We start from the raw sequence: 24,068 nt of genomic DNA on the forward strand, positions 1-24,068 counted from the left end.
TTAATTATTCCTGAATACCCTGCTATCCCCAAGGCGTGGGGGAACATGTGTGTGGTTTCCCCTCTTTTAAAAAAAAAAACGTTTTAAAAAGGTTTTAAACGTTTATTCTTCAAAAAAAAGAAAATCATATTCTTCAAAAAAAAAATCATAGCTGCCAAACCATGTGACCTATGATGTTATAATTTACACCCTATATTCCTCAAGGTTAGTAGATCATGTGTGTGGAGTTTCGGGTTGATACGGTGAGCCATTCTAGAGAAGGTTTTTTAAAGATTTTTATGTTCAATCCAATGTGGCTGTCAAATCATGTGACGTCATCAATTTTTTTTTCAACCTTTTTTTTGCAAGACAACAAAATTATAACTTTCATACTGATCGGATAAAGCTTTTGATGTATGCACCTATGACATCCCCAAAAATCACTTATTCCCCATCTCAAGCCATGTGGTTGATGATTTATTTGTGAAAACCTGGTATCCCCAGGGCTTGGGGAACATTTGTGTGGTTTCCCCTCGATTTCTCCAGCAGTTCTGGAGAAGAAGATTTTAAATCTTGTATGTTAAATATGAAGTTAAATATTAAATATAGGTTAAATAAAGTTAAATATGAAGATGTATGTATGTGTATGTTCCCCCTCCATCCCCTCCCTTACCTCAAATGGCCGCACTGCTGATTCCACACGTGATAAAGCTGAATGTCTAAACTCGGTGTTTGCAGCTAAATCTTGTGCCCTAAACCCATCACTATCTCTACCCACTTTACCCAGTCGCACCCAACTGTCCCTGGACTCTGTATCCTTTTCTCCTGACAAGGTGGAGAGCTTGCTTTCAAACCTCGAGTCAGATTCTGCAACCGGTCCAGACGGCATCAGCCCACGTGTCCTCAAAGCCTGCTCTTCTGCTCTTGCTCACCCTCTCTCTGTTCTATTCACCCTCTCATTTTCCCAAGGTCATCTGCCATCTGCTTGGAAATCTGCTAACATCACTGCCCTGCATAAAAAGGTGCAAAAACAGATCCCTGTAACTACAGACCAATCAGCCTTCTCCCAATCATCAGCAAGGTGATGGAATCCATCATCGCTTCAGACATGAAATCCTTCCTCTTCTCCAATGGCTTGATTTCCAATCATCAATTTGGTTTCAGACCAGGTCACTCTACCCTGGATATGCTGCTTCTGCTCTCCCATCAATGGATGGAGGTCCTCAATGCCAGACAGGAAATCCGAGCCGTATCCCTGGACATATCACGTGCTTTTGACACAGTCTGGCACCCTGCCCTACTCACCAAACTCTCTTCCCATGGTATTCAAGGCCATCTCCACTCATGGCTCGCAGACTTCCTCTCCTGTCGCAGTCAACATGTGGCCCTAAATGGAGTTCTTTCATCCCCTCTTCCTGTGCAGGCTGGAGTTCCTCAAGGTAGCGTTCTGGGCCCTGTTCTTTTTCTGGTTTTCATCAATGATCTCTCGGACTCTCTGGAAAATCCTCTATTTCTCTTTGCCGACGACTCCACCCTCTGCCGTACCATCTGTCATTCCTCAGACCGGCAAGCAGCAGCTTCTACACTCACTGCAGATCTGGATAAAATCACAAACTGGTCCAACACGTGGAACATGTCTTTCAATCCAGACAAATCTCACACTCTCACTATGTCTCTTCGAAAGGACCGTTTACAAAACCCCCCCATCCACTTTCTCAACAATCCTCTGGAAGAAGTCTTTTCTTTCAAGCTTCTAGGTCTCACTATCTGCCATGACCTTTCCTGGGAAAGTCACATTTCCAACCTCGCCTCAAAAGCCAGTCGCCGACTGGGAATCCTCCGTCGTGCTAAGTCCTTCCTGGGCCCTCTTGAGCTCCTGAGCACTTACAAAGCTTTTGTCCGTAGCCTGATGGAGTACTGCTCTCCCCTCTGGGCTGGTGCTCCTGCCTCCCACCTTTCTCGGCTTCACGCTGTCGAAACCAGGGCATTTAAGATCATCGGCATCTCCCGCAATGAAGCTGAGTCTTTGGGCCTCTCACTCAATCACCGCAGGTTGGTCGGTGGTCTTTCTGTCTTCTACCGACTCCTCTCCAGCCTTGCCCCCCTGCTCTCTCTGCGATTTGTCCCCACCACATTTCCACAGGGTGCTCAAGGTCCGCCAACAACCCCCTTCTGGTAAAACTACCAAAATCACGAATCACTGCTCATCTTCACTCTTTCATTCCTCTTTTTTCCCGCCTTTGGAATAAACTTCCTCACTCTATTCTTTCCCATTCTTCCCTGCAGGCTTTCAAAACAGCTGTTCACCACCACCTCTTATCTTCCCCCATCCAAATCCTCGATCTTTTCTACCCCCGATAATCCACCCAAGCCCACTTCCTTCATTTCACCTGCTTTCCTTCCTGAAAGTCCCTGAAATGTCCATCTTCTCTTCGCCATGTTCCCTGTCCCATCCCCATCCCTCTCCCTTCCACAGTTCACCTAATGTGTCTGTTCCCCACTGTTTTGTCCCTTCCACTCCCGCCCCTCTTGTCTCATGCCTCCTTGCTGTGAGTTGTGTGTTAGCTCTCTTACGAGCCTCGACCAAGGTATACAAAAAAAAAAAAAAAATGTTTTTTATTTTCAATCCAATATGGCCACCCAACCACATAACCTATGACATCATAACTTTTCACTTTGCCTCTAATTGGGTCATGTTTATGAAATTTCGCATTAATCAGATAAGGTTCGTTTTTCTATCCAAGAACACCCTGGTATACCTAGGGCTTGGGGAATATTTGTGGGAAGTTTCCCCTCCATCTGTCAAGCTGTTCTGGAAAATGATTTAAAAAAAAAGGATTTTAGGGTAAATCCAATAAAGCTGCCAAACCATGTGACTTATAATGTCATCGGTGGGAACTTTGTGTTCCTCATGGACAGGCGGTCACACCTGTAAAGTTGAACCTCGATCTGTTCATCTGTTTGGGAGAAGAAGATTTTTGAAGGTTTAAAAAAAAAGGCTTCTGAACCACGTGACCTATGATGTCATAAAGCATTGTAAGTGTCGAATTATAATGTCATAATGAAGCCACTGATGACGTTATGGTTAACGACGCCTATTCCCCTTTCAGAATACTTGATAATGAACAATGTTTCAATTTTGTCCATGGAGCGGTTTCGGAGATGTGGAGATTTCAAAGTTTAACCGTTTTTCCAACATGGCGGACGTATCATGTGACCTATGATATATTTATCACCAAAATAATTATGCATGAATAGATGCATACTATGTTGTAAATCTTGTGTCAATTGGACCAACGTTTGCCAAGAAAATGAATTTAAAAGTGAATAAAGCCGCATACCGGTGTCTCTGAGTGTTCATGGCTTTATTTAATTTTCGCAAATGTGATAACCTCCAGAATTTCTTAACCTGCGTCGAATTTCAAAATTTAAACTTCTTAATTGACCTCAGCAACAGTGCCGACTGCTAAAAAAAAAAAAAAGTGTTCATTTGTCCAATTCGGACATTGTTTGACATTCCAGGCATAGTTCCGACTGCAAAAAGTGTACATTTGTCCAATTTGCACATTGTTTTAAACCCCGGACATCTCGGGTCGTCCCTGGCAGGTGTTGAGTATGACTCAGCCAGCTGTTCTTTATCAGCCATTTTGTTGATGTGCTTGCTTGAGTGCTTAATAGTGGTGGGCAGAATCGATTCCAAAGTACTCGATTCCAACCATGGAATTGAAAGGAATCGAGCAGTGAACCAAATCGACGTCGATTCGGAGTAATTCCTGCTTCACAGAAAGAAGCGTTGTTTTGGGGGAACATTTTTTTGCCCTGTTGGGCATGTTCCGCTTACACACTGCCTGATAATGTATTCATTGAAAAGGCACGCGCCCCTGGGTCTCCCCCTTCGCAATATAGTAAGAAAAACAAATCACTTGTAAACTAAACATGTCCCAAGGGCATGTTCCTTTTTAAATGTATTGCAAGGCATTTGGAGTTGGCCGGTAAAGCGTACTGATTGCTTTGCTGATGGACGGGTAGGCAATACACCGACTGATAAAGTTTTAACAACATGTCGTTCGAAAGGTCCAGAAGTGCACTTTGGAACTATTTTTGGAAGGATAAAAAAGACAGTCCGAAAGTTTCATGCCACACCAGAGAGAGTACCTATCAGTGATGGTTGAGAATTCGGATTCAAAGAAACTAAAGTCTGCAACAGCAACATGTTCGCTTTCGCAATCCACGATTGAAAGCACTTTTGCTCCGGTAACGCCCCATCATGCTGCCTTCCCTTCCCTGCATGCTGCCTTCCCTTCCTGCATGCTGCCTTCCCTTCCCCTCATGCTGCCTTCCCTTCCCCTCATGCTGCCTCCCCTTCCCTGCATGCTGCCTTCCCTTCCCCTCATGCTACTTTTCCCTTCCCTGCATGCTGCCTTCCCTTCCCCTCATGCTGCCTTCCCTTCCCTGCATGCTGCCTTCCCTTCCCCTCATGCTGTCTCCCCTTCTTGCATGCTGCCTTCCCTTCTCCTCCCCTCACTCTGTCTTCCCTTCCCTTCCCCTTATGCTGCCTTCCCTTCCCCCCCCCCTCCTTCTTCTCCCCCCCTCCTCACTCTCCCTCCACCCTCTCTCTTTCCCTCTGCCCCTCCTCACTCTCCCCCTCCCTCTCTTCCACACTTCCCTCTCTCCCCCATTTCTTTCTCCCCCCTCCACCGTCTCTTTTTATTCCTTTCAGTGAAGTGAAAGGTGGTAATAATCAGAAGAAAAACAGTAGGTTACCCAGCTTGAAAAGGCTTGGTTCCCTAATAAGAGGAAAACAAAGATGACCCGAAGACTCACCCCCTCCTTGTCCATTCATGGATTGGGTGTGATCCCGTCAAAACAAGCACAATGCAGGTTTACCGTGTTTTTACTGTAAACCTGTTGCTGTGGTGAAGGTTGTACAAGCACTTGATGCTGTGCAGCCAATCGAACGTGTTTGTGTATTGCACAAATTGACAAAATATCAACATACCTTCAATGTGTATACAGTTTGGTTTGGCCTCGAGGTATGTACACTCACCTCTAAGCTGTCTATCCAAGGTTCGAATCTCGACCCAGCTATAAACTCCCATCCTGGTGTTTTGCTGGTTGGGTTTGATTCATCAATGTGAATCGTTCCTGTTGGGCATGTTTCGGTTACACATTGCCTGATAATGTATTAATTGAAAAGGAATACGACCCTGATATGATATATGTTGTGACACATCTTGGATGGATGTTAAAATGGGCGTCCCGTCTGCCGGCATTATGTCGCCTTAGAATCAAAAGGTTCTGTCTGACAACTGAAGCTTTATTAGTTCGAACCTTTTGATTCTAAGGCGATGATTAGTTGGTGGATGTTAAAGATGTCACAGTGTTCTTCGCGAAGAGTAGGGGAGCTATTACAAGCACTCCGAACAAATTCCAAATTCCTGCCTGATCGACTTAGTCGAACCTAAGGCCTGGCCAGCCGGTTCATGAAAGGATTGGCCAACGAAAACCTTTCCCAGCCAACCCCACCAAAATGTGCAAATAGTTTTTGTCGTTAAAGAAAGAAGGAAAAGAAGAAGTGGATGCAGTCTAGTGTAGAAAAATGAAAAATAGTTGAGAATATTTGTCTCAGGATCGTCTACATATTACATATGTGAATGATTAGGTGGTAGTGTTGGGGGGAAGAGTGGAGGATCCAAAATGTAAGAAAAGGAAGAGGAGTGGAAGAAGTTTCAGAGGAATGCGGTTCGGAGGAGAACATGAGCATGCATAAAACTTAAAAGGAGGAGAACAGGGTTAAACATTTCAGCATTTTTGCATATGCATAATGTAGATAGGCCTTTGCAATGGGGTTCTACAATATATTGAATCACATCACTGCGTATAATTTTGGTTTGGTTTGAAGGGACTCCTCAGGATGAGGTGTGAGAAATGAGTTGGTCTTCCAGATGAGAGGCTCGAGGACAAACCTGCTGTCCGTGTCCTCATGAGACTGGAGGATGCATTGAAGTGGCCTTGTCACTGTGAACCTGAGGTCCCTTTGGGATGATGCTAGGAAAAATGCTCAGCCGGTTTTATGCAATTTGGGGTCGTGCAGTTTGACTGCCTGGAACCCAAGGGTGCTATCAACGTGGAATGATATCATATGTTGTGACAGCGGCATTTTGCTGCAGAACCTTTTTCCTGCTTGACTCCAATAAAGTGAGCGTGAGGTCCACACCAAAGGCCAAGCTGATGACTCCTGGTTCTTTGTTCACAGCTGACACATACAAGATTCGAGAACACCCGTATGAGGATGACCCGGATGAACTTTGCCCCGTGTGTGGAGATAAAGTGTCCGGCTATCACTACGGTCTCCTCACGTGTGAGAGCTGCAAGGTAGGACATGTGTGGCTTTGCATTTGCAGCAGGAAAACAAAGAAAGGAACGAATCTGTAGTTTGATGAAATTGGTGCTGATTGCCAATTGGCGGATTTTCAACTTTTTTGCTTCCAAATTGGCCGACACTTCAAGTTCGATTTTCTGCACAAGCTCCATGCAAGGAGTAGCAAAAAGAGTTTCAACTTTCCAATTCGAGGTCCAATGTTCTTCACATTGATACGGTCCATCGCAGAGGGATCCTCCAAGTAAACATGAGGCATACATTTGCCATCTTGAATTTACGATTTTGACCGACAGCTTTAGTCATAAGCTAAAGTCTTCTTCAAAGAATAGGCAATCGAAAGCCGTTACAAAGAGTATCGGCAAAGATTTGCGACGTATTATTTCATGTTTCAGCAAAACGATGACAACGAATTGAATGCATTGTGGGAACAAGTCAAAACGTGCATAAGTCATACTGGTAGCCATCAAACTTTTTCATGGAAATCTCAGGGCTGGCAGGATGGCCTAGATGTACGCACACCCACCTTCCAGCTATCTCGCCTGGGTTTGAATCCCGACCAAACTATAAACTGTCATCCTGGTGCTTCCCAGGCAGGGTGATTCATCAATATGTGCGCCGTCTCTCAAATGGACGTTAAACTTAGCATCCCATCTGACCGCATCAGTTGGTGGACATTAAAGATCCCATTGTGTCTTCCATGAAGAGTATGTGAGCTATTGCCAGCACGTTGAACAAATTATAAATTCCTGTGCTAACCTACAGCGGAGCACTACATCAGCGGCACAGCCGCGCCCTCTGCCAATGACTTTTGCCGCCTACGAAAGAAGAAGAAGGGGAATATGGCAATCTCAAACAATGATTTATTTGCTGAACTTTTTAGTTCTGGTTTAAAAATTTTTAGGTCAAAACAATTTAGTTAAATTTTTAATCTGGCACGACATTGTGTAGTGTTGTGTTGTTGTCCTATAAGCATTCAAACCAGGTTCGTATGATGTTGTGTGGCCATAGCCCGGTGACCTCATCAAGAGGCATGGCAATTGTGAATGTCGGCGTTCTATCGTGGGATGATTGTGATTCTTGTTTTATGCAGGGGTTCTTCAAGCGCACAGTGCAGAACCACAAGCGTTACACGTGCATTGAGAGTCAGAACTGCCCGATTGACAAGACGCAGCGCAAACGGTGCCCCTACTGTCGTTTCCAGAAATGCTTGAATGTGGGCATGAAGCTGGAGGGTACGTGAACAATTCTGCCAACAAAGAATTATGATTTCACTTGCATGTGCCATATAAACACCACATGACTGAACCTACAAGAAGGTGGGATTAATTGGGGCCATTAAAGCAGCAACATCAACATCAGCAGCAGCAGCAGCAGCAGCAGCAGCAACAGTAGCAGCAGCAGTTGACACATTCACTCCCAATATTTTTCTCCAATTAAGATAATTGAAATAGTTTGTAATAAATGAAGGCAAATCTGGCCCTGAGTTTACGTACCAACAACAGATCCTACTAGAACTGCCATTTTGTACAGTGCCAGCAAGAAGCACTACACTATGGAGTACTCACCATCTGCAGACGTGAAAGGATCGAAGAGTATCTTTCTCAACTAGTTGGTCCATAAGCCAGCACACTGGCCAAATATAAATGTTTTTTCTTTGGTTATGTGAATCATTCAAATGCTTTTGCATGTATACCTTCCTTGGCTACCCATGAGGCTGCACTGATGGTGAATCTTCAACAATAGTTCGGATAACTAAAGTAGCTGTGCATGCACCTTGTCATGTCTATGAAATATGCAGCTTACAATGAGGTCCCTTTAGTTAAGCTCACGTGATAACAAGTACAGTACTGTATTTCATGGAAAGACATTTTCATAAAATATTTGAAAATGAGGAGCGGTGAAGCAAGTGAGTCATACATATATAGGCCAGAGATTATACTGGTGCAACAACCAACATCCTTCTCCCTGATTGGTTATACCGAGGTATAATCTGAGCGAGAACAAATGCTATCTTGGGAATATTTTGGGCCACGCCATTTTATATCTCTGGTTGTAGTCTGAGTGGGGCTGGCAGGAAAGCCTAGATGTATGTGCACACACCTCTGAGCTGTTCAGTCTGGGTTTGAATGTCGACCCAGCTATAAACTATTATCCTGGTGTTTGGCAGCAAGGCAATGCATCAATGTGTGCGCCATCCTTCGGATGGACGTTAAAGTAGCGACCAGTCTCCCGACATTAGTTGGTGGATGTAAAAGATCCCACAGTGCTCTTTGTGAAGAGTGAGTGAGTTATTACCGAGGTATTACTACATGGGTGATAGTTTCTGGGGTTGGTGAAGCGCAGGCATGGGGGGCCGAATGGTGTCCTTCTGTGCCAAAGTTCCTTGTGTGTATATCCTTGTCTATCCCAAAGAAATTCCAAAATTTATGCCCTGACTGATTGCTGGGAAGACTATCCAGCATAACTCTTGCCCAGAAACTACTTCACCAGCACCAATGCTCCCTAAAGAGCATGGTGTATTAATGTTGTCTGGGTGAGCCCCAGACGAGATTAGGGTTAGGATTAGGATTAGGATTACGTTTATGGTCATGTCATATATACCCAGGGTATAATGTGTCCTTATCCAGATTCTGCTCGGGTATAAACCAGCCAGGGAGAAGGGTTTTGTATGTCGAACTGGTACAGTTTGGAACGTATCTGCAGCAAAGCCAGTTTGCGCTGTTAATCACCAACTTCACTTTGCACAAAGCTTTGTCGAGATGGCCTGTTCTGAAAGTTTGCAACGGATGTTTGTCGAGATGACATCACACTCAATCATTTTTGTTTTACTTCAACTAATGTTCTCCTGCTAAAATCCTCGTCTTTGTACCCAGTTGACTCGATTGGAATGTGACCAAACAGATATTTTGCTTCACATTGAACAATGTGATTACGTGTTTAAACAATTCTCCTTTTCTATTTTTTGAACAACGGTACTAAATGAAAGAGTAACAAGAATGGAACTCGGGAGAGTGCATACCTCCGCCAGGCTGAACAGTTTACATTTTGTGTCCCACTGATAGGTCGGATCTGGATCTGGATCTGAAACAAATTCTAATCGGCTGGTTCTTGTCACCTACCAACTAATTCACCAAGTTTTGTCAGAACCCTTCCACAACTTTTTGAGATTATCGTGTTATATTCTTTTTATAAAACATCCTTTTATATATATATATATATATATATATATATATATATATATATATATATATATATATATATATATATATATATATATATATATATATATATATATATATATATATATATATATATATCTTGAGACCTCTCAATGGTGAAGAATAACTTGGAAAATGATTTCTTTTTAAATCAGATCCCAATCTGGATTTGGATCTTCATCAAAATCAAATCAATTCGTCTTTGCCACACACCCAACCGGTCCACAAAATTTCGTTGAAATTCAGTCATAACTTTTTGAGAAATCCTGCTCATATTCAAACAAAGAGGCAGACAGTCCAGCTTTGGTTGCGGCGTTAAATATTATGGTAATTATGATTTTGCTTTGATTTTCTTTTTCTTGCATGTTCTTTCCTCCCAGCTGTGCGAGCTGACAGAATGCGGGGTGGACGGAATAAGTTTGGTCCAATGTACAAGCGTGACCGTGCTCTGAAGCAGCAAAAGAAGGCCTTCATCCGGGCAGCAAGTGGAAACTCCCTGAAGATGGAGGGTGTTAATGAGTCACCAGGTCATACCATACCCATTGGACATTCTGAAGCATTTTCTGGACCTCCAGGTATTTCACCTCTGCCGCTCACATCCTCTCGCTGCACGTACAGCTACGCATCCTCAGACTTTGACCCTCGAGGACATTTTGCAGCACCTCCTATTAACATGACTCCTCATTCAGCTTACGCACCCTATTCTGCTCGAGGCATCAAGGCTGAGCAGGCAGAAGCTTTCCGTGATATGGCGGCCGAGGCCTACTCCGGACTAGTCCCACTGCATGAACGGCACATGGAGCCTTACGGCAGTATCGCAATCTCTCCACCTTACCAAAGCGTCCGCCTTTCTCCTGGCTGCCCAACAATGCCAACCTCACCTAACTACCAGGCAGTCTCAGTCTCCCCCTGCTACCTACCCATCGGGCCTTCACCTGGCTGTCCCTCTGGGGACAGCTCGCCCCCATTATCTCGGGGGCTACCTGAGCCAACTAACATACCACCGCTTGTCACTGAACTTATGCATTGTGAACCCGATGAGCAGACCACAAGAAGTCGAGTGCTCGCTCATCTGCAGCAGGAAGACTGGGCTGTGGTCGGTCCATATGGGCCAAGCCGTGGACGTGCTGGAGTGGGTTCCACTGTCGGAGGCATCGGAGGGCATCCTGATTGTCCATCTATGTTCGCTCTCCTCTGCAAGGTCGCCGACCAGACGCTGTTTACACTTGTCGAGTGGGCAAGGAGTAGTGTGTTCTTTCGAGATCTTAAGGTATGTGGAATTAAGTCATATTCCTTTGCATATACCACCTGCTTAATTGAATCACTAATGTCTTTTTTGTATTTGTTTGACATTGGCTAATTCAAAAATAACATTCCCTTCCTGAAAGCATAATTTATCAACCGTTGTTTCAATCAGGGATTTCTTTCACAATTTTCATTCTCCACGACGACTGCTGATGTATAAACTCATTTTGAATCCTCAACATGATTTACCATGCCCTTTTGGTTACTGGTCTTTGGTAATCCTTTGCAGGGATCTCTCTCTTTCTATCTCTGGAATGATGATCGGTTTTGGTCAAGGTTTCTCCCGATTAAATCCACCCCTCCGTGTGAGTGGTTAGCCCACTCGTTTATGCTCATGATATACAGGGACGGTAAAACATTCATTGCTCGTTTTTTCTTTCTTACTTTTCCCTCTTAATGTACTCACTTTCAGACTTTCTATTCCTGTTTCTATTACTTGTTCTCTGCCTGGATCTGAGTTTTTATTTCCCCAAAGGCATTTGTGCTTTGCTACCCTTAATGTCTTCATCATAATAATAGAAGTTCCCTTACAAGGAACTCCAACACAGAAGGAGGCCATTCGGCCATGAAAGCCTACAGGATGGTTGCCAACATATGGTTGTTTGTCCGTGTTCTGTTTTTAAAATGCTGAACGTCAAGCAAGGAAGCAGCACTTACCATTTTAAAAGTATTCGGCATGACTCAGCCAGGGTTCAAACCACCACCCTCCCAGACTCAGAGTAGGCACCCTAACGATTAAGCTACTGAGTTTGTTGATTTTAGCCAGCAATGATATTCTATTTCCATTAGTCATTTCGTTTCATGCTACTAATTATAAGTGTATATGCCTGGTGTTGGTTTAATGGTTAGGGTGGTGGGCTTGGGATCCTAGGATCCTGAGTTCAACTTCCCCTTGGCTGTTGAATTAATACCAGGTGGGGTTGACTCTGCCTGTCATCCTTCCGAGGTCAGCAAAAATGAGTGCCAGCTTGCTGGTATCCTGTGTCGGAGTGGCGACCCGGCCAGGATTGTGTCCAATAGCCAAGGAGACTGCTCCGGCAGCAACGACGCTCTGCACAGAGTATGGTCCCAATGGATGGATGGAATTCTAAGTATGAAACACTCATTATTTATTGGCTTTTGGCCTGATCAGAGTGATAGCCTCGTTGTATTGTGGTACAATTTCTCAGTGGTTTTAAAGCAAAGGCATTAAGTTCATAATGATCAAGAAAGACCGGTGCAGATCTAAATAATCATCGCACACATTTTAATTTGGGTCATGGTTTGTGCTACTGGTCCTTGAAGATTTTTTTTTTCCCTCCATCTATTCTCTCATGATTTTAATGTACATCTATTATCTATAAGCAGTGCGCATATCATGTTTTTTTTAAAATATTTTTTATTCCCATTCACAAACTTCCTTTCACATCATACTGCACACTCCTCCAAACCAATTCATTTCCAAGCCAAACTCTATTTTTCGAAGATATTCCCAACGGAACTTTCCTCTAAATTCCGGGATGGAAGCCAGTTGATAAATGGATTTCTGCCATTTAGATACGTACAACTTTTCATTTTCTTCAACAACATGATTATGAGAGCGAGCCGAGTCATAAAGTGGTCTTCGTCTAGTGCCAGCAGTGGCACTCTGACAATGGTAGCGAACTTCGACTTTATCTATGCGTGACGCCAGTGAGTGAAGAATTACATTTAGTGATAATAGGATTAATGCGTGCCATTGTTTGTAACATTTGTAAACTTAACACGTCGAAAAGTCCTGCAAGGAAGATACAGTGACACCCTCATTTGTTTGGACCAATTGTTTTCCTTTTGTGTTGAGTAATGTAGTCGTGTGTATTTCATATGAAATACTGTACTTAGGGGTGCTATCGATATATTATGTATGCAAAATAGCAGAAGTTTGACCAAACAACTGCTTTCCTTCTCCACTCTCCTGTTCCTAAAAATTCACCCTCTCGACACGTACGTCGTACATAATATGTAGATGTTCCCCTACGGCGAATGCACAAAATATTTTTCGTTGTCGTGCAACTCACCATGCACGAGCGACTTAACAGCTGCAGTGCTGGTGAATGCAGAGTCCAAGACCACTCTCTGAAGTGCAATTGCCAAAACCCTCCCGTGCAGGGGTGAGCCAGCAGCTGGACCCCGCAGCTGGAGGTAGAGCCAAGGAAAAGGCTGAACGCTCAGGGTGGGTGATAGCGCAAGCCGGACTTTCAGCTGCTTTGCATGCCCCAACTTCCCGACAGCCCCAACCTCTCTCTCTGTCATCATATCTCTCTCTCGCTCGCTCTCTCTCTCATGACAGGTCCAGCCATTCAGAGCAATGTGCGCAACGTTACTGAATCCTTGGGCCTAACAAAGAGTGTACAGGCCGAGGTTTACTCCTTTGGTATCGAATCGTTAAGCCCAAAGCGACACAAACACGAACAATGATCGGTAGGGGGCGCAAGGTGAGGGCAAACTTTGCTCATGTCATCAAGTTAGATGCCAATAACAATATTATTTCAACTACAGGAGAGCTCTGATAATCAACATTCAATGTAGGAAAGATTTGTTCAGACAAAAACTTAAAAAAATAAAAAAAAATTCCACATTATCTTTGTGTGTATCAAGGTCGATTAAATCATGATTATAATCTGTGGAATAACTCTTTGTTCACTCCTTTTGTTTACATGAAACATGTCACTCCCAAATACAAGATACAATGCATTACATTATCAGTATGAAAACAAACAATACATTGCTCTGCTTCTTTGTACAGATTAGTGGAATTTTTGGATCAAAGTATAAGTTAGGGATTGGGTTTTAAAAATGTTTTTTTTTTTATCCTGGGCAGCGCTGAGTTATCCCACCCCTCATCACCCCCAGTATGTAATAAATAAATAGTGTCCAAAGCTCAAGCTAATACTTGCTGCCCTTTGTCATTTAACAAATCGTCTTGATCCATTATTATCATGTGACTATAGCACATGATAATAATGTGAAACAAACAAGATTATTTTATACCAAGTATAGAGTGGGATCCTAAGACTTTTGAGACCACTGTTTATTTTTTTAGCATTGAGCATGAAGGCAATTCATGAGGTCTCATGCAATTGGTGTAAGTGAAGTCCACATATATCATGTATATCGTCGGGGAATCTTCACTTATATCACGTATATCTCGGGGGGGAATCTTCACAAATATCATGTACATGTGAGGAAAATTTTCACACACATCACATACACAGTCATGAGAAGAGGTGCATGCATTCATTCCATGCCTCATTATCTGCCATCACCTTTTGGTGGAGGATCATACCACCAAACTATCATCGAAGGCCAGTTGCTGCTTGGGTATCTCTGTTGAGTGATGGCATTCTGGAGCCACACTGAGCTCACCACGGTGTACAAGATTTTAATAATGAGCTCCACGGTGTATGGCTCCCCACTCTAGACTGGTGATCCTGCTTCCCACTTTTATCCTTTTGAGGTTATCAAAATCAAGGGCATCTGTCTCTTGGAATCCCAAGAAAGGATGCAGATTCTTCCACAAGCAGTAAGTTGTTGGGCTCTCTATTTCATACAAGCTTTCCTTCTGGTGTTGCTCATTATGACTCTTATCTACCTCTGGCCTACCCGAGTCACCCTCGAGAGGACACATTCCTCAACTGTTCATCGTCCAAAAATTAAGACTGGCTGCCTACCTGCATTCATTCCTCACCTTATTCTCCTGATTTTGGAAATGTCTCCCTGTGTCCATTGTCTCGTCCTGCTCACTTCAGTCTTTCAAATGTGCCGCCCATCACTACCTCATCCACTCACTCATGCACTTCCACAATATATTCCACACATGCTGATCTTCACCATCCTTTTCCTCTCTGGGCCATTGCTACTCATGTATATGTTACTTGGAGTGGTACCCCGCGTTACCCAGTGCTGTTCTAATCCTGTTGGCATTTTGAAGGAATCAATGCAAAAAATGCAAAAGAAATCCTGACTTTTTCAATCAAATTGTTTTGTATACTTGCTCCAATGCCCTCTGCTAGTTTGTATACTTGCTGCCCTTTGTCATTTAACAAATCGTCTTGACCCTTGGAAAAAAAAAATCTCCATGAAAATCTTCGTATTTATCAGAGATCTTCACACATATCTCATACGTCTCAGGGAAATATTCACACATGTATAAGGGGAATCTTCACACACATCATAATATATTTCAGGGAGATGCTCACATCTATATTACAAAGCAGGAGTGTCTGTCCATCCATCCTCTAACTACCCCCTCAGTTTTGGGGCTAGCTCCACCAAACTGTCTTTGGAACCTTTTGGGGTCCCAGCGGATGTCCTAAGGTGGGTGGGAGGTTTCATAAGTCTCTCAATACAATTATGATTTTGAGTTCCCACCTGTACTAAACTGTTCCCTCTCCGTTTGTAAACACATTCACGGGTTCGGTATTAACAGTTTCACCACTTACTACATGTGGAAACATTCACCGGTTGGGTAATATCTCAATACAATTGTGATTTTGACTTTCCACCCGACCGACGCCACTTTTTCTCCATCCTAAGGTTGGTGGGAGATTTTATCACTTTCTCAATACAATTATGATTTTGAGTTTCCACCCATACAAAGGTGCTTTCTCTCTCCGCATGTGAGCACATTTGCGGCTTTGGTAATTTCTCAACACCATTGAAATCCTATTAAATTTTCCATGAACCTTTGGAGTCCCTGCATGCAACCTAAAGCGGGTGGGAGTTTTCATAAAATTTCTCAAAACCTTTTTTTTTTTCCAGATCAGAGCCCCCCACCCATGTGTAGCATGGGTACTTCACCAGTACTGTATATCATATACATCTTGGGGAGATAGTCATATGGCACAAATATCTCAGGGACATCCTCACACATATCTGTCTGTCTGTCCATCTATCTATCTATCTATCTATCTATCTATCTATCTATCAATCTATCCATATAACTAGCAGGTTTCCTACCAGAGGAATTTTAAAATACGTTCAATCTTCGCTGAAGCAAAATATGTGATCATCCCACAAAGTTTTCTTGAGATTGGCCCAGTGACCTCTAGGAGTATTTAGATAAGAAACATTCATTTACATTCTGATTTTTCTGTACATAAATATACATACAGAAACACAAATTTTCAGCTTTTTTTTTTTTACTGTAGATAGGTGAGGTACCTACCCATCCTTCGTCAATCAAGGCAGTGTTATAATCAGAAGCAATACTGAAATAGGGGTCAAAATAGCAGAATGGAAGTATTTAGTGAGTCAGTGACGTCATACTCAGCAACACCCACATTGTTATTCTGACCTCCGTGGTTGGTTAAAAAAAAAAGATGTCCCTGCATATGATGTCATTGACATTGCAATTTTGACCCCCATTTCAGTATTACTGCTGCCGGCATTGCCCGGAAATAATAAATTAGAAGAAATAAAAAGGAGTGATTTGTGTCATATGAAACAACTCGGATTTATGAGTAACATACTGTGGCTTTGTGCGGCACGTTTGTGGACCACTGGAGGGAAAGGTGTGGCCTTGCTAATGGGTGGTGCTTGTGATGCTGGGGGAGAGAGGGGAGAGCATGGCCTGGAAAATTGGCAGTGCTTGTAACACACAGACAGGAACTGAGCTTTATATATAAGATAGGCTAAGTCTCACACTCTCACTATGTCTCTTCGAAAGGACCGTTTACAAAACCCCCCCAGCCACTTTCTCAACAATCCTCTGGAAGAAGTCTTTTCTTTCAAGCTTCTGGGTCTCACTATCTGCCATGACCTTTCCTGGGAAAGTCACATTTCCAACCTCGCCTCAAAAGCCAGTCGCCGACTGGGAATCCTCCATCGTGCAAAGTCCTTCCTCGGCCCTCTTGAGCTCCTGACCACTTACAAAGCTTTTGTCCGTAGCCTGATGGAGTACTGCTCTCCCCTCTGGGCTGGTGCTCCTGCCTCCCACCTTTCTCGGCTTCACGCTGTCGAAACCAGGGCATTTAAGATCATCGGCATCTCCCGCAATGAAGCTGAGTCTTTGGGCCTCTCACTCAATCACCGCAGGTTGGTCGGTGGTCTTTCTGTCTTCTACCGACTCCTCTCCAGCCTTGCCCCCCCCCTGCTCTCTCTGCGATTTGTCCCCACCACATTTCCACAGGGCGCTCAAGGTCCGCCAACAACCCCCTTCTGGTAAAACTACCAAAATCACGAATCACTGCTCATCTTCACTCTTTCATTCCTCTTTTTTCCCGCCTTTGGAATAAACTTCCTCACTCTATTCTTTCCCATTCTTCCCTCCAGGCTTTCAAACAGCTGTTCACCACCACCTCTTATCTTCCCCCATCCAAATCCTCGATCTTTTCTACCCCCGATAATCCACCCAAGCCCACTTCCTCCAATTCTCCTGCTATCCTTCCTGAAAGTCCCTGTAATGTCCATCTTCTCTTCGCCATGTTCCCCGTCCCATCCCCATCCCTCTCCCTTCCACAGTTCACCTAACATATCTGTTCCCCACTGTTTTGTCCCTTCCACTCCCGCCCCTCTCGTCTCATGCCTCCTTGCTGTGAGTTGTGTGTTAGCTCTCATACGAGCCTCGACCAAGGTATACAAAAAAAAAAAAGTCTCCTTGTCTGTCTCACTCTGAAACAGGGAAACGCTCCTCGGAGAGAAAAAAAAGTTATATAAAAGTTCCTTTAAATGAATCCAAACTTGTGGGAAAATTTTAACCTTTTCAATCCGACATTGAATTGAAGCCGGGTAGTGGAAAGGCAACAGACCGTTGTGGTTATCACAAAAAAAAAATTTGCTCCCGAATTTTTTTTCTTTGCTGTTAAGACGTATATAACCTCCTATTTTTGAGCTCTTTCAACCAGCGAAAGAATAAAAATCTTCCTTTTTTCTCTATTTTTTTTTAATCCTGTGGTTTTTTTTTACCACGAGCTTCTGCTGGAATTTCATATATACCTTGGGGGAGATATTCACATGTCATAAATATCTCAGGGAAATCATCACTGTATTTCACATATATCACAAGGAAATCATTGCATAATTCACATATGTAATTTGTGAATGCAAAAACGCAGCACCACATCATCTACTGTTCAATTCACATTTCAACATAAAAACGTTGGAACAAAACTAAAAATGTTTAAGGATTAAAAAAATATTTACAGGTGTCAGCAGCCTTCGATTGTGTGCTTTTGGGATTTGTTATAAACAGCAATGAGATGTAATATTATAGTAGCTTAAAATATACAATCAATTGATAATTGCCACAAAGCTCCCTGGTAAATGTGTTATCAGATTTTTCTGACTAAGTTGTATTCTTACTCATTGCACAAGATAGACAAACAGACAGGCAGACCAGCAGTTTGTTTGCACAAAACCTAATGACTGTTTATTGGTTTCACAATGTCCTGGCAAATTGTCTTTGTTTAAACGTTTATAGTCCTGTAGTGTTTTACTGATATTTTTTTTTTGATGTACAATGGTTTAAAAAGTTTTGTGCAATTGATCTGGAATTTCTGTAAAACTATACTAAAATAACAATGTATTAAACAAGCTACCAACTTCTGGCTTATGGTGTAAAACCCAGGTTCAAATCTTGTGCACCTTGTGTTTATCCAGCATCTACCAATGTCCTTGTAATTCATGTACATGTACAATGACGTCTATTATAATGTCTGTCTCCTCTATGCGATATACATTCAAGCTTCTCCGTGAACCATAGATCAATGTATAAGCAAATGTAACGAGAATGGCACTCGGTCTCGTGCATACCTCCACTAGGCTGAACAATTTATATTTTGTAGCCCAATGATAGGCGGATCTATAGCTGGACGTTCACAAAAATCTAATCGGCTTGTTCTAGTCACCTACCCAACTCATCCACCAAGTTTCGTCCGAATCCATCCGCAACGTTTTGGGATATCCTGCTCACAGACAGACAGAGAGACAGACAGACAGAGAGACAGGGGTGAAAACATAACTTCCATCTGATTGAAGGAGAAAAAATCTTGCTTGTAGACATACTTTTTGATACATTTCTATGATATGAATTGTTTTTTGAAACTTACTTGCACCTAATGCAACAATAGTATTCTGTTGAAGAGAATACACAGTCAGCCTTTCTTTGGAGATGGAATGTCACCAAGCTTTAAACTTTTTCTTCATCATCTTTTTTCTTCTTATCCTCTTCTTCTGCTTCTTCTGTTTCTTCTTCTTCTTCTTCTTCTTCTTCTTCTTCTTCTTCTTCTTCTTCTTCTTCTTCTTCTTCTTCTTCTTCTTCTTCTTCTTCTTCTTCTTCTTCTTCTTCTTGTTCTTCAATGAAGTTTAGACCTTCGTTTGGTGCACTTTTGGCGATGTGGGTGGGTGGTGTGTTTCTGTGTCGATGATCGAGCTTGAACCCATGTTCCCATGAGGCCAAGCTTGGAGCTCCATCTTCCCAATTAGGATGGATTATCCCTGATCCTGTTTGAGCCAGGTTCACCATGCCTGTTTAGTAAATGGCTCCTGCCCTGTTTGCTGAGTATTGGTACAGGTACTGAGCACTGGAGAACCAGATATTCATTTCTAGTTGGAATAAATAGGAAACCATACTTTAAATGTTACACCGGCCTACAGCTTTGTGTATCACATCCCGTAAAGATGTAGGCACAAGATTAAAATCTTCCGCTTCATTGCTTGTTGGCTTAAAGTCCATGATCTGTCATTCCAAACTTCCTGCTACAGACCGATATTCTTTTTAACGTTAGTTTTTTTCACAATTCGAGAAAACATTTCACTCCATTGATGGATCACAAACATGGATGAGCAATTTTGATGTGCATTGAAAATCCATACTTTAACATAGAGCAAGAATATTGGGTGATCATTTGGTTTAAAAGATAAAACCTTTGAGGACTACGTAGAGAAATAACAGATTTTGAAAGTAACTAAGTGACTTCTTGCTACATTAGGCCACTGTGTTATTGATTACCGCTGTTCTCAGACTTCTACGCTGAGTAGTTGTGAATTAAATAAGGAAAATATATCTTCAGTCTGAAGCTTTAAACAAACCATAAAGTTTATGTTCTATTAAGCCAAAGTAGATGGGACATTCAAAAATAATATTAGAACAACATACATACTCATGATAGTCCATAAAGCACCATCTTTTACATACTTCTTCCCTTTGTATGTAGTTATCAGTAAGAAAATATATTTCCTTAGTAAACAATATACACTTACAGATTAAAGGGGCCAGCAGGATGGCTTAGAGAAAGTGCAGTCATCTTTGAGTTGTCGAGCCTGAAATCCATGAGCTATAAACTGCCACCATGGCGTTAAACATGCAGGTCGAGGCATGTGTGTGTGCCATCCCTTGGTGGAATGTTAAGCCAGAGGATCCGTCTACAATCACTGCTGCATTGGTGTATGCAAAGTATGGTGCAATGATGGTGGTGACAGATCGAAGAATTAAAAGAAGTTTGTGTTTTTTGCACCATCGGTTGCATCTCGTTCCGAGCCTTTTGAAAGCCCCGCATATCTATCACCAGAAAGAAAATTACATACATTGTACATATTTTCCAATTCCTTACGGAACAATTATTGTATGAATTCAGTCCTTACGTGCTTGTTCTTCCTCGTATTGATCTATGCATCCAATATCATTGAAGGTTATGGTCCGAGTTCACACGGAGGTGCAAGTAATTTGGCAAATCCTGTCAATATTTTGTGTCCATTTACCAATACACCATTCAATCCCCATTACCTTTTGCATGGTTTCAAAATGGGTTCTTTGCATTTACCCCAAATGGGGTTGTAAATTTGCACTAGTATCTAACTTTTTGAAATGACCCACAAAGTTCCATTCTAATGGATAAAGCAGTAACCTAAGGATTTTGTAATTCCGTCTGATTTCTGATCATTGCATCGATACGCGAACTGGAAACTACTAAAACAACATTACTTTCAAGAGATGAAGCTGGTTGCTTTACCTCCACCCCCCATTGTAACAATCCAAACTCTTTCTCTCCCCCCTCTCTCTCCCTCTCTCTCTCTGTATCTCTCCAGCAATTTCCTCCCCAGATCCTACTCGACACCTCCTTCCACATTTTCTTCTCCTTGTGTTTGTCTAAATACTGCTTCCTGTCATAAGGCGCAATAAGAAATCAAAATCTGGAACTGTTGGATTTTAGGACAAATGTTTCCCTTGCAACATGTTAGAGCTAGGTGAAGGAATGGTGGGGTTGGAGGGGTAGAGGAGTTCAAGGAGTTCAATGAGGCTGTAGAGAGATGATAGAGGGAGATCTGTTGCTGCTCCAGTATAACAAGGATTGCCGTGTCATGAAACTGAATCTGTGCACGATAAAACTTCAACAAAAACTTCAACGATAAAACTTCACTGTTTAAAACCATCTTTCAATGGATATCAACTTGCATAACATTATGTTTGATTACGTTTCTTATTTTCTTTTGTCGTGTAAACAAAGTATTATTTTCTACATTATTGTATACACATCAGACTCCGTGGTGTAATGGTGTACTCTCTAAGTATGGAGGGGTCGGCGGTTCGAACCCCAGCCAAGTCATACCAAAGTATTTAAAAATAGTTTGTGTTGTTTCCTTTCATGCCACTTAGCATTAAAAAGAAAGGATAGAGCACAAACAACCATAGGTTGGGAATCATTGTGTAGGCTTGATAGACCCAACAATGTCCTCCTGAGTTCATGTTCCTTGTAAGGGAACTCATCTTATTATGATAATTAATTATTATATTGTCATCATCAGCATCATGAGGTTCTGTAAATGATTGCCTTTACAATACTTTCTCGTTGATTGGGATAACAAGAACTGTCCATTGCCATTTACTGCTCTCAGCACATGCACTAAACCTCCGCACAAGTTTGTGTGGAACGTAAAACATTCCTGAACACTCCAGGTATTGTAAGGGTGAGATTTTGGACTATAGGAAACAGTTTAAAGTGATCCAAAATGTTTTCAGTCAAGACTGTCATGCGACGTCATTTCTTCCATTCAAAAGTAAAAATACAAAGTCAAAGAAGCATATATTTTGCTGCAATTGAGCATTGTTTTGCAAATAACAAAGGGATGAACTTACTCATGAAGACTTAAAACTCCACTATTGTTGAGTTTAAGTGTCGAGACTCAAAATGATTTTTGTCTGTTGTTTCAAAAGTTTAACTTTAAAACAAACCAAATAACTTAACTTATGATGCATCCTATTGATGTTTCATGTTACCTTGGTAAAAGTAAAAACAAAAATATATAATGGAACTTGATGACATCACGTGGAACTGAAGATAGGATGTTCCTCTGAACATTTCTTCGCTAAGCAATATGAAGTCTTGGTGAGGTCTTCAAGATTGACATTTCACTCTGCGCAGAACACAGAACTAACTGCTTCAGGTGCACTTCATGAATTATAGCTACACACACATCCCTGAACCTGAGAGTTCAGAGAACACCTTGAGAAAAAAGTACATGAGCAGGGTCTGCGAGCGGCAAATTTGATTGGTCGAGTTGATGTAAAATGCCGTAATATTTTGTCCAAGCACTGATAAACGGATTTTTGAATGGTTTAAAAGGCGATTTGTGTTCTATAATGTTTAAGTATGTAATTAAAGTGAAATTAAAGAAAGATTTTAGAGTTTGTTGGAAAAAAAATTTTTTGGGGAAGTTTATGTCCATTGATGCAGCGTCTCTTTCGCCACCTTATCCAACATATCACATTAGTTATTCATGCCTGTTGTTTGTGTCCTTTATGACATCCTTAAAAGCATCAACTTTCCTGTTTGTAATGATTTTCAATTTTCTTTGACTACCAGACAGACAAACAGAGTAAAAACATTATCTCACTCCTCTCTGCGAATTCAGAGCCAAAGTACAGCTGAACTTCAGGTTCGTTTTCTGATTCGTTTTCAAAATATATCATTCATTTGCAGATAAGTAGTTCCTCAATTATAAAATGACATTTGTAGATGGACAGACAGATAGACAAAATGAAGCAATTGCTAAACCCGCTTTTCGTGCGTGCATGCATGGTAATCAGTGATGTATTGAGGAAGAACCTATCCAAACTCAGACATCGATAGTAGTGGAAGCATAACTCCTCCATTACAACACTATCTACAGCATCATGTTAAAAATAATGGTAGAATAATGACACCACAATGGAGGAATGAAGACCTTACACACCACTAAATATTCGCACAAGTTACAACATTTGGTAACCTGCCAGAGATTATGAGACAATATGGAAGAACATTCAACACAGATAATGGATAAGGAGTAATTACAATGGAAAGCACATTTGAGTTACCACACTTCATCTCAAAATTTATGCTTATGCAGGTTCGAAAGAAAATTAATGAGCCATCTCCAGATTGCACATGAAAAAGAAGCGGAGAACTTGAGAAGATTAAATTTCAAGTCGAATGGGAAGACGAGGGAAGGAGGAAAGAGAGGTTGGAGACGAGACGATGGATAAGAGGTTTGGAGAAGATAGGAATAATGACTGGGCAGTGGATATTGACACCTTTTTCACCCCTGGAGGGAACGGGGGTTCCGATTACTAAAAGGAGATGCATCAATATGTTTGTCACGTGAAGAAGAAGGATGATCTCGAGCTTTAATGCAGCAGTTCCTGTTGTCATCGAATAATAAAAATGATTCTGTTGGAAAGCTAACAATCGATTTACTTGGAATTAAAATTATTCTGTTTCTACTATAAATGGATGAGTGGTGTGTGTGTGTGTGTGTGTGTGTGTGTGTGTGTGTGTGTGTGTGTGTGTGTGTGTGTGTGTGTGTGTGTGTATGTGTGTGTGTGTGTCATAGTTTTTGTCTATTAATTATGAACGTCTATTCATTAATTACTCACTATTGGAATGTACCTTTTGACCCTTTAGACTGCTGAGACCCTTTCGAACTTTGAAGACCCTTGAGGATCCCCAAGACCCTAATGACCCCAAAAGTTCCCGAGGACCCAAAAAGTTCTGGAGGACGCAAAAGTCCCAAAAGTTGCCGAGGACCCAAAAGTCCCTAAAAGTTCCTGAGGACCCAATATTTCCAAAAGTTCCCGAGGGCCCAAAAAGTCCGAAAAAGTTCCCAAAGACCCAAAAGTCCCCAAAAGTCCTGGAGGACCCAAACATCCCAAAAGTCCCTGAGCACCCAGAAGACCCAAAAGTCCCAAA

The 24,068-nt window shown here is 42.1% G+C and overlaps 1 protein-coding gene across 3 annotated transcripts in view; it reads left to right on the forward strand.

Annotated features, from left to right (window-relative positions):
- Window positions 1-24,068, forward strand: part of LOC147027084 (steroidogenic factor 1-like) — a 92,979-nt gene that overhangs the window by 12,279 nt on the left and 56,632 nt on the right. For all 3 annotated transcript variants that reach the window (XM_085883246.1, XM_085883247.1, XM_085883248.1), the window contains exons 3-5: window positions 6,236-6,354; window positions 7,452-7,593; window positions 9,960-10,849. In XM_085883246.1, coding sequence (XP_085739372.1) covers window positions 6,236-6,354; window positions 7,452-7,593; window positions 9,960-10,849 — 1,151 coding nt within the window. The remainder of the gene's footprint in view (window positions 1-6,235; window positions 6,355-7,451; window positions 7,594-9,959; window positions 10,850-24,068) is intronic.

This window comes from Eptatretus burgeri, chromosome 5 (genome assembly GCF_056783735.1).
Source record: "Eptatretus burgeri isolate ZD-2024b chromosome 5, Ebu_testis_v1, whole genome shotgun sequence".
Lineage (NCBI taxonomy): Eukaryota > Metazoa > Chordata > Myxini > Myxiniformes > Myxinidae > Eptatretus > Eptatretus burgeri.